Raw genomic sequence first — 15,641 nt, 5'->3', positions numbered from 1 at the left:
AAAATTATCCTGTTTCCAAATTCTTCATTAGAAGTGTGGAACAGCATTGCCAATCTTCTAATGGAATAACTCAGTAATTAGCATCTAATAAATCAATTCTGAAAACATTTAGAAACATCTCAAATCCTGGTTATCATTCTTGTGTCCAACCATATTTAATGAAAGGAAAATTCCAGAAGACTTTGTCAGTGTTTATTGTCATTCTTTTACCATTATTCTCCCTTAGAAATATATTATTTTCAGTTGGACACAATTGCTACATATAATATTTGATTTTTTCTTATACAGTATCTATAAGAAAAACACTGTGTTTGTTTCACTCTCTCTGTGTTGATGGGAGGGAGATTTTTTTCATTTTCTCACTACAGCTTTTTCACCAAGAACCCTTCAATTCAGTTTCAATAGAAATGTCCGGAAACCTACTGCTTCCAAAATTAATGACATGAAGGGTATTAGAATTAAGTAGTGGGTAAGAACTGGCAAAAAGGTGGTAGGTCTTGCCATAAAGGTCCTGTGATTCCTGTAATGTATAATAATAGTGACACTAATCCAACCTCTGTACTCAGTAGAGGATTTTTAATCAAATCATGCCTGACCCTCGGCTGTCAAGAATCTTATAAAACTTTGTTTAATTTCTTCTTCTGATTAGTTCTCTTTATAACAGTCTAAAGTAGGTTGCATTTTTAATCCTAAAATCCAATCTGTCTCTTATAATAACATCCTCTTTATGTTCTGGTTCAGTGTTTCCCTTCACATTTTTAAACATGTTCAACATGGAGAGAAAAAAAGCCATGTCTTCCTTACACTATCAGACCATAGCTTTTATAGCTTTTTAAAAATTATCTCACGTTTATAGCTCTCTCTTTTCTGAGCCCCTAAAGAATGGCCATTGAGCAAAACATTTTAATTTGAATTTCCTTGCTGAAACTATGTCGAAGCACAGATGAAAGCTATAGTAAATCCAGACACTCATAGAATTTGATTGGGTAAAGTGCGAAAATACAATCTGGAAACAGTTCATACAAAATGATTCCAAAACATATTTTAATTGAGGGATAAGAAAATGCAGCTGATAAAATGATATTTTTTCTTTAAATATTGTCTCTAAGCAGAAGACCTAAACAGCTATGTTTCCTATGTAGTTTTTACAAAGCATGAAGCCTTGTGTATATACTATACAGTAATAACATTCTCACTAGTATTTTAAAATAAACCCACCACACAAAATTAATGTTTGGAGGGTACTTTTCCCCCTCTGTGAGAAAACTGCTTGTTGAAATAATTAATTTGATGGGATTTCCTGTGTCTATCTGTTATGTCAGAAACACATTTTTATCTACAGTTTCATGCATGTGTTCAGACAACTGTTCAATGTGATAATAAATAGAATCTTGTCCAGTGATAGCTTTGATATGTTTGATTTTTTTTTATTTATAAAAATGCCCCTTTCTTTCTTACAAATAGATAAACCGGACCAAACATAATTTCTAATGTTGGATTTTCCCCTCTTACCAGAAGGAGTCCCCTTATGAAGTACTGTGACGTCATTACCATGACAACTCCACTGCGCTGTACAGGAGAAGCCATTTTATGGCAGTACAGTAAAAGCCATTTTAAGGCACAACAAGCTGTATCTTAACAAAACACACATCCTGAGGGGTGTTAGAGGTGTCTTAATCCCACAGTGTTTTTTTTTTTTTCCAGAAAGTAAATCATCTGTGTACCAAGCTTGGTTGAAATTGCTCGAGGAGTTCCAGAATTATGCTGGAACACACACACACACACACACACACACACACACACACACATACACACACCAGGAATTTTATGTTGGCCAGTCAGGACAGTTTATTAAATTGCAATGCAATTTGATGTATGTTTACTATTGAGTTACACACTGAATTCTGTTTTACCTGCAGCTGAATGTGGAGCTTCTGCCACCACTAATGAAGGAATATTACTGTCCCCCAATTATCCCCTCAACTATGACAACAATCACGAATGTATTTACAGCATTCAGGTGCAAGCAGGGAAGGGAATTAATATTTCTGCCAGAACATTCCATTTAGCACAAGCAGATGTTCTTAAGGTATGTTGGATATGGGGAGGGATGTATTTATTTCTGCAAATAGGTGCCATTAATCAGGCTGTCATAAATTATTTCAAGTTGACCAACAAAAAAAAAGTAAAGTAAATTTTGCTTTTTAATATTTTTTAAATAGCTAAAAGAATAAATAATAATGATATATTATTTTAAAAAATATTTTATCGTGGATTCAGGCTGAATAAGGATGCATCTCTGAGTATGTACACCTGTATAATATATTAATAGCAATCTATACAGGTAATCCTTGGCTTGCAACGAATTGTTTAGTTATGGCACTGAAAAAAGAAACTTAAGGGTGTTTTTCACACTTAAAATGGTTGCACTATCCCCATGGGCACCTGATCAAAATTCCAATGATTGGCAACTAATTTGTATTTATAATGGATATAATATCCTGGAGTCATATGATCTCCTTTTGACAAGCAAAGTCAATAGGGAAGACAGCTTCACTTAACAACTGTGTTACTCGCTTAACAACTGCAGTGATTCATTTAACAACTAGGGCAAGAAAGATCACAAAATAGGGCAAAACTCACTTAACAACTGTCCCTCTTACCCACAGAAATGTTGGGTTCAATTGTGGTCATAAGTCCAGGACTACTTGTATTAAATTTGTTTGCTTAATGGTAGCTGGTACAATTTTTATTCTGAATTTTCTCATAAGGATTTGTTCAAGGAAAGTATGCTGCTGGACAGCTTGGGGACCCAAATATTTTATGTATGGTCTCTCAGACCTGGAAGCCATCTTTTATATTTGGGCCTTCAGGCCTGCCATATTTTCTACTGGAGGAAAACATGAGGGGGGATTGTATGGAGTATGTGTGATATATAACCAAAATAACAATTATTTTTCTTAGAGAGTCAAGGCCACCTTGCCCTGCAGCTGAGATGAGGTGACTGGGAGGCATCTCCAGTTTTGGATGGTGCCTCTTTGGACCATGTGATGGACATATGGGTGCTGGGCACGGACTTGAACTTTTGTTTGGGTGGGGAAAAGCTAGAAACTTTCAGATTCGGGTTTTCCCAGATGTGCCAATATGACGTCTCTAATAAAATGGAACTTTGAGGAATCTCAAGCCTCGGAGTCTTCTTTCATTGGGGGTGTTACTTGGAACCCTGACATTGTCTTTTCAAGTATATATTTGTCTAACAATTAACATTAAGATTATAATCCTAAAGATTACATTACCTAGGGAGATTTGGGATATATTGAGGACCATGTGTGTGATAGTTTGAAATAGCATAGATAATATCCACATTCAGAAATATGGGTTAAAGGTTTTGGTGGAATTTATAAGAGAATTCTCTGTTTTATTTTATGAAAATTTTTTATTAGCAAATGATTCTTATTTAGATTTAAGGTGCAATTGATTTAAGAGTCTAGGACAGGTTTTTTCAACCACAACAATTTTTGAAATGGGTGGACTTTAACTTCCAAAATTCAGAATTCCCCACCAGTAAGGAATACTGGGAGTTGAAGTTCACCAAGCTTAAAGCTGCTGGAGTTGAGGAAACATGGGTCAAGAAGATGCAGAACATTATATGCAGCACTAAAGCATGTCAAATTAAGTATCAAAGTAAAACTCTTCACAGAATCATTCCATCATTTCCATTCTGTTAAAATGAAACTTATTCTGACTAAGTTTACCCAGCCTCATGAGCTGAATGTACATTTTTTTGTGTGTGTGCCTAGGTATAGTTATATTTCATTCTTTCATTCTTCCAGAAAGCTGCTATAAGCATTTTTATTATTAAAATATCAACCAATCAACAAATCAGTGAAATATCACATTGGACATTATTTAAAACAGAGTAGAAAATTCCATATAGGATCTTCTTGAAAATATCCTTATTCTGGTCATGTTTGCTTTTCTTTATTTGCTTTGTTTGTTCGATAGCTGAATATTTAATGGAATTAAAACTAGCTTTGAGTTTTGAGGTGGGATATTAAAATGAAGGTGTTAATTGGATGACATCTATATACTTTTTCTGTAAAATGGATGCATCAGTTTACGGCACACTGCATTTAAAGCAGAGGAGGGGTGTTAGTTCATGCAAACCAGTGATTTAAAAACTCAGTTTGATAAAATTTAAATGCTCAGACAGCAGTTTGAATTTGGAAAAGACAGTCCTGGATGCATATTGATTTCAGGAAAAAGCTGCATCATTTCTGATGCTCAGTGGTAAAGCTGGTCCTTGACTTACCACCCATATTAGGTAGGACCAGAATTTCTGTTGCTAAACAAAACCATTGTTAAGTGAGTTGGACCTCATTTTACAATCCTTTTTGTTAAGCCAATCACTGCAGTTGTTAAGTGAACCAAGCATGCATTAAGTGAATCTGGCTCCTCCTCCCCCCATTTGATTTGCTGGTCAGAAACCAGCTGTTAAGGTTGCATCATAAGAACCATCGTAAATACATCCCAGTTGTCAAGCACTCATATTTTTATCATGTGACCAGGAAGATGCTGCAAAGTTCATAAGTGTGAGCATTGGTCATATAAGTCACTTTGTTCAGTGCTGTTGTAACTTTGAATGGCCATTAAATAAATGGCTGTAAGTTGAGGATTTCTTGTAACTCCTTACTGAGCTCTGGACAATAAGATCTTTAGATGTCCAACAAATGTCTCGTTTCCCTTCCTAATTGAAATCTGAGTAGTGTCTGTGGTACTTTTCCTTTATCCTGCCTCCAAAGAGCATATGTATTCTTCTTTTGAGCTTCTTGCAACCAGAATTGAAGGTATAATTTTGGGCAGGGGGCCCTGCCCACCCACCCCAGCTCTACAGCATCCCATTTAGGCCCTTTTTTCGCTCAAAACACATGCACGGAAGGCTGTAGGTATTTGCAAACCGGTAGGAAAGGTAAGTGAATACCACCCCTGCCTGTGGGGATGTACAAGGAAAGTTTGGGCTAGATTAAATTTGGATGCCAATTGAGTAACCTCGACCCTGGAATCTAGAGGAAGAACTGCTTTAAGTCTGAGATTCTACCTATGCTTTTCTGGGAATACGTCCCATGGAATCTCATGAGTCCTCATGTCCAGAAGTTGTTGTGGTTTAATATACTGTATTTCATAAGTAATTGGTATGCTTGCATGTCTTAATCATAAATATGTGGAACCACACATGGGTCAATTTGTGACTGCTGTAAGTCTTGGAAAAGGTCAATAATCAGGCATTACAGGGTTTCTAGGACTACTCTTTTTTGTGATTATCTAGAACAACACAAGGTGGCTTAGTGGCTAAGATGCTGAGCTTGTCGATCAGAAAGGGTACCAATTCGGCGGTTCAAATCCCTAGCATCCTGTAACGGAGTGAGGTCCCCTTACTTGTCCCAGCTTCTGCCAACCCAGCAGCTCAAATGCATGTAAAAATGCAAGTAGAAAAATAGGGCCCACCTTTGGTGGGAAGATAACAACATTCCATGTGCCTTTGGCATGCCAGCTACATGACCACGGAGACATCTTCGGAAAGCGCTGGCTCTTCGGCTTTGAAATGAAGATGAGCATTGCTCCCTAGAGTTGGGAATGACTAGCACATATATGCGAGGGAAACTTCTTCAAGTCCCACCTAAATGATTCATTTATTCCTTTCCCCTTCTTAGGATCAGCTGTATGTCACTTTACAGACTGTAGGCAAATGTAAACTATATCTTGAAATTTGGAAAAGTTATTAGAACGTTCGCTAAATTAATGCCATATTTTTTTAAAAAAACCTCAACATCTAATAATTACATATTTGTAACATAACATAAGTTTTAATATAGTAAACTCTCTCTCTCTCTCTCTCTCTCTCTCTCTCTCTCTCTGTCTCTTTCTCTTTCTCTGTGTTGTCTCTGTCTCTCTATCTCTGTCTCTATCTCGTTTCTCTGTCTCTGTCTCTCCCTTTCCTTCCCTTCCTTTTTCTTCCTCCTCTGTATGTTGCATGAACCAACATATCTGGCAATTTATAATTCAGTGTTTTAGGTGAACCCATAAAATGAGTTAATTTAGTAACACCATGAAGTGTAGGAAGTGAACATAATCCTTATCTTTTTAAGAATTTCTTATGTTCCCCTTATTTTCCCAGGATATCTGCAGGGGAGTGGAAATTGTTTAAGATAATAAATAAATTGGTACTTCAAAGCCAACCAGGCAGCCTAGATGTCTAATTTGCATATAGATTACAATGTCCTTTAGACTTATAGCTAGTTTGTTTGCTAGTCCCACTGCAGTCATTTGCTTTGTTTTGATATCAGTATGTGAATTAGTAAACTGTTTTCATAGAAATAAACTTCAGAGACTCTTTTAATATGACTTGAAAAGTGAAAACAAGTGCCATCATTAAAATGCTGACTCTCAATGTAAACAGTTGTTTACAAATCATAAGCATAAATCCTACCTTTGTCATGGATTTTAAAAAAAATTGGCATTTTTAAAAAGTACTGAGAATTTGAGACAATACTCTGTATTATCAAACTAAGTAAATTCAGCAGTCCTGATCTATCTCTGTGGAAGTTTTGTGTTTACTCTTTGTTTTATGCTTATTGAAATTATCTAAAGTCAATTTGCTTTTCAGATATATGATGGGAAAGATAATACAGCACATTTGCTGGGTGCATTTACTGGAGCTTCTCTAAGAGGACTAACACTAAGCAGTACTTCAAATCATCTTTGGCTTGAATTTAATTCAGATGCTGATGGTACAGATGAAGGATTTCAGCTCGTATATACCAGTAAGTATTTCAGAAAGGAAAATAAAGAATCAAATAAGAAATTATCATGACCTTTGGTTTACTGTTATGACACAGTAGTTAGAAGGCAATATTGCAGACTGACTCTGCCCACTACCAGAAGTTTGATCCTGACTAGTTCAAGGTTGACTCAGACTTCCATCCCTCTGAGGTCAGTAAAGTGAATACCTAGATTGTTGGGGGCAATAGGCTGACATTGTAGATCACACAGAGTGCTGTAAATCACTGTGAAGCAGTATTTAAGTCTAAGTGTTATTGCTATTGGTATAAACATGGTGAAAATAATGCACTCCAAGTTAATCAGAAATAATGCTTAATAGACTTTATTTAGTTAGTTAGTTATTTTGTCAAACATGTACAAGATAACAGGTGTAAATATAAACATGAACATGAACATAGGAAATGGGTATGAATAAATGGGGACAATAGGACAGGGATGGTAGGCACACTGGTGCACTTATGCATGCCCCATACAGACCTCTTAAGAAAGGGGTGAGGTCTACGCTAGACATTTTAAGGTTAAAGTTATGGGGGTTTGAGGATGTAACAACAGAGTCAGGTAGAGCATTCCAGGCACTGACCACTCTGTTGCTGAAGTCATATTTTCTGCAATCGAGTTTGGAACGGTTTACCTTGAGTTTGTATCTATTGATTGCCCGTGTATCATTGCAGTTGAAGGTGAAGTAGTCATTGACAGATAGGACATTGTAGCAGACAATTTTGTGTACTACGCTTAGGTCAGACCTTAACTGTTCTAGGTTGTCCAAGTCCAAAATTTCAAGCCTGGTGGCATAAGGGATTCTATTGTGAGCAGAGGAGTGGAGTACACTTCTCGTGAAATACCTCTGGATTCTCTTGATGGTATTAATGTCCACTATACAGTGTGGATTCCAGGCAAATGAGCTATATTCAAGAACTGGTCTGGCAAAAGTTTTGTATTCTCTAGTTTGCAGTACAATGTTATTAGAGAAGAAGCTTTACAAAATTAGGTTAACAACTTTTAATGTCTTTTTGGTAATGCTGTTACAGTGAACTCTGGGGCTTAGATCATTTGAGATGAGTACTCCTAGATCTGTGCCTGAGTGAGGGTAGTCTACGAGGTCGTATCTGCCCAGCTTGTGTTTGGTGTTTTGATTTTTGTTGCCAATGTGTAAGACAGAGCATTTGTTGGTTGAGATTTGGAGTTACCAATTTTTCGACCATTCTGACACATAGTCAAGGTCACTTTGTAGGACAGAAGTATTGTCAGTGGTATTAAATAGTTTTACATCATCAGCAAAGAGGACACAGCTGCTTATAATATGATCACAAAGGTCATTTATGTAAAGCAGAAAGAGTGTGGGTCCTAAGATGCTTGCCAGTGGGGGACAGCACTGTTAACTAGTGCAGGGTTTCATAGGGCGCTACCTATTTTGACTACTTGTGGCCTGTTTGACAGGAACACAGCTATCCACTTGTGCAAGGATCCAGAAATGCCGTAAGAGCTTAGTTTTAGCAATAGTTTGTTGTGTATCACTGAATCAAAGGCTTTTCAGAAGTCTATGTAAATTGTGTCTATTGCTTTACCCTGGTCGAGTTGTGTAGTCCAAATGTTTTGGTAGTGTAGGAGTTGCAGATTACAGGACAATTTTTTTTCTGAAACCAAACTGCTTATTAGAGATTAGGTTGATTGTCTCTAGGTAGAGGGTGATGGATTGGCTTATAATTGATTCCATGGCTTTTCAGGTGATGCAACATAGTGAGATTGGTCTGTAATTTTCAACTGGGCTTGGGTCTCCCTTTTTGAAGATAGGAATAACTGTGGCTAATGACAATAGGTTGGGCAAGGAGCTGGTTCTGAAAGATACCTCATAAATTGTTCTTAGAGGATAGGCTATGGCAGTGGAAAGCTTTTTCATTATTAGAAAGAGTTGCATAATATGTAATCCAAATATATGCCCAAGCTAATATATATTGCCTCTTAATAATAAATACACGATGTATTGCTGCTGGTGAAGATAAACATTGGATGGTCAAGTTGTCCAATGGATGGTCAAAATGTCTGGCTGGGGATAAAGAAATATTTAAAATTTTTAATCAATTTAATCAATTTTTCTTTCATCATCAACTCAAAATATTATAGCAGTAAGAAAAACACTAGCCCAGGAAATTAAATATCGACCCATACTGCTTTACAGCACTCTCTAGGTGATTCAGAATGTCAGCATTATTTGCATATTGCTCCCAACAATCTTGGTCTTCATTTTATTGACCTTCAGAGGATGGAAAGCTGAATTAACCTCGAACCCCTAAGGATCACATCCAGACTGTGGGCAGAGTTAATCTACACTATGGCATTCTAACCACTGTGCCACTAGGGCTCAAATGTTACATACATACATATATACATATATATACATACATACATACATACATACATACATACATACATACATACATACATACCTACATACCTAGAAACTAACAAATCATTGCATTAAACAGCCTATTTTAAAATTACAATCTATGTTTTTTTGGGTGGGTGGGGGGAAATCCTAGCTTGGAAACACTGTTGACTTTCTTTCCTTCCTTTCAAAGGTTTTGAACTTTCTCACTGTGAGGATCCAGGTGTTCCACAATTTGGATACAAAATCAGTGATCAAGGCCATTTTGCTGGCAGCACTATCATTTATGGATGTAATCCTGGTTACACACTCCATGGGAGCAGTCTTCTAAAATGCATGACTGGAGAAAGAAGAACTTGGGATTATCCCCTGCCATCTTGTATCGGTAATCAGTTTCTTATTATCAGAAATATACCTCTATCGCTTTCAATTAATCAAAATAGAGGTGGAAAGGACCATCAAAGTCTTCTAGTCCAATCTTTTGTTTAAGCAGGAGACCCCATAACATTTCAGACAAATTACTTTGTAATCTCTTCTTAAACACCTTCAGTGATTAAGCACCCAGAACTTCTGAAGGCAAGCTATTCCAGTGGTTAATTGTTCTCACTGTTAGGAAGATTCTCCTTAATTCCAGGTTGCTTCTTTCCTTGATTAGTTCCATCCATTGTTTCTTGTCTTGCCTTCTTTTGCTTTGGAAAATAATGCTTTGGAAAATAAGTGCCTCTTTGTGGCAACCTCTCAAATACTGGAATACCACTATCATGACCCCACTAGTCCTTCTTTTCTCTAGACTAGCTTTGTAAAGAAGTACTATTACTTTTAGTGTGCTTCATTTGGTGAACTTTTCTTTTCTTTTCTCTCAAAACAATGTTGTGATGTAGATTGTACGGAACGATGATGATTGATCAAGTCCAAACCGACATTTATAAATAAGAAGACATTTCAATCAGGTCTTTCTTGATTTTACTGACAAACACCATCATAACCATAGAGCAGCATTGCATACACATCACGCACACACACAATGTCAACTCTCTGTGTTGACATTCCATGCAGAACGGCAGTGGAGCCGGATCTCAGATTATAGTAGCTGGGTTGAAATGAATGAAGCTATTGGATAACATGATTTATGACAGGCTGAAGGGAGGACAGAAACACGGGCAAAGTTTAAAAGCAGACAAAGAAAGCAAAAAAGATGGCTGTGAATAAGAAACGCCTAATGAAGCGGTTAATAAATCACTGCTTTTTGTATTACAATATTGGGTCACTTATTATGAAGCAGGCATCGTTAGGGTACTTCACAGAGAGCCATCTTTTGCTTTTAAATATCGGGGTGCCGAGGGGAAACTCAGAAGACCATGGCAAAAGGCCAGCTATCCGAACAGAGCTGGAGAGAAGCCATCAGACATCAAAGCCGAGATGAGTGAACAAGAGGAGATAAGTAATCAACCCCTAAAAACAGCTAAAGCTGAGCCCCCACCCCACCCCTATGCCCAGAAAAAGGGAAAGGCCCTAAGCGAACTGGGAAGAGTGGAGGGGATGCTTGACTGGAATCAAGCCAGCCCCCCAAAAGCCCCAAATGGAGCCCGTGGGAAGTTCCATACAGCAACAAAGGGAGGAATTTGACTGGGTCACCCTCTGTGAAGAAAGGCCATTATGCATGCCCAAAGAGAGGGAAGAAGCAGTGCATCCTCTTGAGGTGACGAGAAGCACATGGGAACGCAGCCCCACTTCTCCACCCATTAGAAGGAAGATGAAGCCAGTGCTTCTCCCACATAGCAGGCAGGCTGCCCAGGGCAGACAATCTCCACCCTCCCTCCAAACTAGAACTATCTAATAAAATGAAATTCAATGGTGAAAAGAGTAAGGTTCTACATTTAGGCAACAAAAACGGAATGCACAGGTACAGTATAGGTGATACCTTGCTCAGTAGTAGTAACTGTGAAAGGGATCTTGGAGTCCTAGTGGACAACCATTTAAATATGAGCCAGCAGTGTGCAGCAGCTGCCAAAAAAGCCAACACAGTTCTAGGCTGCATCAACAGAGGGATAGAATCAAGATCACGTGAAGTGTTAATACCACTTTATAATGCCTTGGTAAGGCCACACTTGGAATACTGCATTCAGTTCTGGTCGCCACGATGTAAAAAAGATGTGGAGACTCTAGAAAGAGTGCAGAGAAGAGCAACAAAGATGATTAGGGGACTGGAGACTAAAACATATGAAGAACGGTTGCAGGAACTGGGTATGTTTAGCTTAAGAGAAAGAAGGACTAGGGGAGACATGATAGCATTGTTCCAATATTTCAGAGGTTGCCACAAAGAAGAGGGAGTCAAACTATTCTCCAAAGCACCTGAGGGTAGAACAAGAAGCAATGGGTGGAAACTAATCAAGGAGAGAAGCAACTTAGAACTGAGGAGAAATTTCCTGACAGTGAGAACAATTAATCAGTGGAACAGCTTGCCTCCAGAAGTTGTGAATGCCCCAACACTGGAAGTCTTTAAGAAGATGTTGGATAGCTATTTGTCTGAAACGGTATAGGGTTTCCTGCCTAGGCAGGGGGTTGGACTAGAAGACCTCCAAGGTCCCTTCCAACTCTACTATTGTATTATTGTATTATTGAGGAGTATCTTCAGACACGGGCAACGCGGGCAAAGTTCAAAAGCAGATAAAGAAAGCAAAAAAGATGGCTGCGAATAAGAAATGCCTAATGAAGAATTCCTAATGAAGCTGTTAATAAATCACTGCTTTTTGTATTACAATATTGGGTCACTTATTATGAAGCAGGCATCATTAGGGTACTTTACACACACATCACATCACATTTATATGTGTAGAGGAGATTCTGAAAATTGTTGTCCTAGAACTCTTTTCAATGGTGAAAAGAGTAAGGTTCTACATTTAGGCAACAAAAATGGAATGCACAGGTACAGTATAGGTGACACCTTGCTCAGTAGTAATAACTGTGAAAGGGATCTTGGAGTCCTAGTGGACAACCATTTAAATATGAGCCAGCAGTGTGCAGCAGCTGCCAAAAAAGCCAACACAGTCCTAGGCGGCATCAACAGAGGGATGGAATCAAGATCACGTGAAGTGTTAATACCACTTTATAATGCCTTGGTAAGGCCACACTTGGAATACTGCATTCATTTCTGGTCGCCACAATGTAAAAAGATGTGGAGACTCTAGAAAGAGTGCAGAGAAGAGCAACAAAGATGATTAGGGGACTGGAGACTAAAACATATGAAGAACGGTTGCAGGAACTGGGTATGTTTAGCTTAAGAGAAAGAAGGACTAGGGGAGACATGATAGCAGTCTTCCAATATCTCAGGGGTTGCCACAAAGAAGAGGGAGTCAAGCTATTCTCCAAGGCACCTGTGGACAGAACAAGAAGCAATGGGTGGAAACTAATCAATGAGAGAAGCAACTTAGAACTGAGGAGAAATTTCCTGACAGTTAGAACAATTAATCAGTGGAACAGCTTGCCTCCAGAAGTTGTGAATGCCCCAACACTGGAAGTCTTTAAGAAGATGTTGGATAGCTATTTGTCTGAAATGGTATAGGCTTTCCTGTCTAGGCAGGGGGTTGGATTAGAAGACCTCCAAGGTCCCTTCCAACTCTACTATTGTATTATTGTAACTCATTTTGTCTTATTCATTCCTATTTTTCATTCATTTTTTTTAAAAAAGTATAAAATACCCCCCCCCCCAAAAAAAAAACCCAAAGGAAAAAAAGAGATAACTAAAAACATAGTGAGTGCAAGAAACAAGACCAAACTATGAAAGAAATGAACTTCTGACTTTCTTTGAAAAAGAGAAAAACCTATAAATCAATGACCATTTGAACTGGAGTGGACCCTAAGAAACAGTACTTCTATCATCATAAATAGATCTAAACATCAAAACCCCAAGTTAAAATCTATTTTCCCCATTGCACTTAAACATCCAACATCATTATTTTTTTCAACAGCTAAAGGCATTGAGTGATTATATAAATAATTAGAAGGGTTGGATTCTCTTTTCTTTTCTCTTTTTTATTTTTTTTATTTTTAAACAAACACAAACACACAACACCTATAACATAAAAGCCCCTTCAATTACACACAGTGTGTCGATTGGTTACAAAGTCTTTCTGTGTCCTTTTCGTAGTCCTCACTTGAATTTTATCAACATTCACATATTGACAAGCAAGATATCTTTGTATACGTTGTTATTATGCTTCCTCCTATTCTAAGTCATTCAATCAGTTTAGCATTGATAACGTTCTCTAACAGTTTCCAATTCCATGTTTTTTCCCATTATTAGTATCATCAATCTAATATACATGTATACAAATTGTTATAATTATTAAACATCCATTAAGCCCAGCTATTATTACATCCTTTCAACATAAGGCATATTAAATGTAAAGTAAGTTTATATTATGACATTTTATTACATCATCCTGAAATCATCCAATGATCTTTATAATCTATTCTATGTTGAATTGTTTATCTATTATAAAAAGGCTTTTCAACATCATCTCCATGATCCTCACTTACACTTTGTATAAGATTTCATATTATCAATCTAGTATATAAATGCTTTATCATTATTAATCATTTATTTGACTATAGCTGTTATTACTTTGTACATTGCACTCAAAATTTACTACATTTAACTACATTTATTGTGACATCATTCTATTATTTTAGCATTGATAACATTCTCTAATAATTTTCAATTCCATGTTTTTCCCCCATTATTAGTATCATCAATCTAATATACTTATATACAAATTGATATAATTATTAAACATCCATTAAGCCTAGCTATTATTACATCGTTTCAACTTAAAGCATATTAAATTTAAAGTAAATTTATATTATGACATTTTATTACATCATCCTGAAATCATCCAATGATATTACATCTTTATATTCTATTCTATATAGAATTGTTCAACTTTTGTAAAAAGGCTTTTCAACATCATCTCCATATCCTCACTTACAGTATTGTATAACATTTCATATTATCAATCTAGTACCGTGTTTCCCCGAAAATTGTCAAACAAGATATCTTTGTATACATTGTTATTATGCTTCCTTTGTTTGATTATCACTATTGTCTCTCCATTTTAGACAAGGTATTCCAAATCTATAACCTTTAATATTATAATGATTCACTCTATCATCTTCAATATATCCAATAATAAAGAGTTATTGTTTATCCTATTCTAAGTCATTCTATTATTTTAGCATTGATAACATTCTCTAATAATTTTCAGTTCCATGTTTTTTTTCACCATTATTAGTATCATCTATCTAATATACATGTATACAAATTGTTATAATTATTAAACATCCATTAAGCCTAGATATTATTATATCCTTTCAACATAAGGCATATTAAATTGAAAGTAAATTTATTTTATGACATTTTATTACATCATCCTGAAATCATCCATTGATGTTACATCTTTATATTCTATTATATATAGAATTGTTTATCTTTTATAAAAAGGCTTTTCAACATCATCGCCATAATCCTCACAGTATTATATGAAATTTCATATTATCAATCTAGCATATATAAATGCTTTGTTATCATTATTAATCATTTATTAGACTATAGCTATTACATTGTACATAGCATTCACTATAGCTATTATTACGTTGTACATTTAACTAAAATTTATTGTTTCATTTAATTTCATTTCATCATCCTGTATCCTTCCAGAGATAGTGTAGTCCAATATCTCTTGCCATTTGTAAAGTCTGTATTCTAAATGTTTTCTTGATAAGTCTTATATGAACTTCTCTTAAGAACTTATTGTTCATTGCATGTTTTATAAGGATTCAAAATCCTCTATCTGCTCCTTTTATCAGCTTAACTTTTGTTATCATTAGTGCTTCTGCCAAGATTACTCTCATTATTTCTGCCAAATTTTCTCTCCTTTCTTCATCTATGTTCTGACATCTGAAATAAAGTTCCTGTTCTTCAATCTCTCCTTTCCATATTTCACACTTGTCATTTCCCTCCACTCTCAGTTTGCTGTCAGTGTCAACAATTTTCTTATCACTTTCATATGTTTCTGTTATTTTTTCAGCTCTGTCCTCAAACTTCATCACTGTCCCCGTACTTTCTGTATTTTGATCTATACTGTAATTTCAAGTCTCTTTTCAATTCTCTCTGTGATTATTAAAAAATTTTGAATTTCTAAGAAAATTCTTTGCAAAGTTAGTGCCTTTTCTTCTTCACATTGTGCCATTTTCCAGGTTATATACACTGCCAAAACATCCGACAATTTTTATGTTTCAAACAAATTCAGTGGGGTTTTTCAAATCAAAGCTTTCTCTTTCCTTCAAAGGAACACCTGTATAAACAAAACGTTTTCCACCGACCCTTTCAGTAAACAAAGCTTATAGCTTTATCAGATAT

At 36.3% G+C, this 15,641-nt stretch overlaps 1 protein-coding gene across 1 annotated transcript in view; it reads left to right on the top strand.

The window, feature by feature from the left end:
• The window catches only part of CSMD3 (CUB and Sushi multiple domains 3), a gene marked incomplete at its 5' end in the record, with an annotated part of 706,489 nt that overhangs the window by 458,356 nt on the left and 232,492 nt on the right, over positions 1-15,641 (top strand). Inside the window, 3 exons of the mRNA XM_081953230.1 lie at positions 1,920-2,089; positions 6,665-6,821; positions 9,417-9,608. Coding sequence (XP_081809356.1) covers positions 1,920-2,089; positions 6,665-6,821; positions 9,417-9,608 — 519 coding nt within the window. The remainder of the gene's footprint in view (positions 1-1,919; positions 2,090-6,664; positions 6,822-9,416; positions 9,609-15,641) is intronic.

The sequence above is a fragment of the Natrix helvetica genome (assembly GCF_964273705.1).
Source record: "Natrix helvetica genome assembly, chromosome: 4".
Taxonomy (NCBI): domain Eukaryota; kingdom Metazoa; phylum Chordata; class Lepidosauria; order Squamata; family Natricidae; genus Natrix; species Natrix helvetica.
Note: the sequence above shows the minus strand (reverse complement) of the source record. Positions and strands in the feature narration are given on the sequence as shown.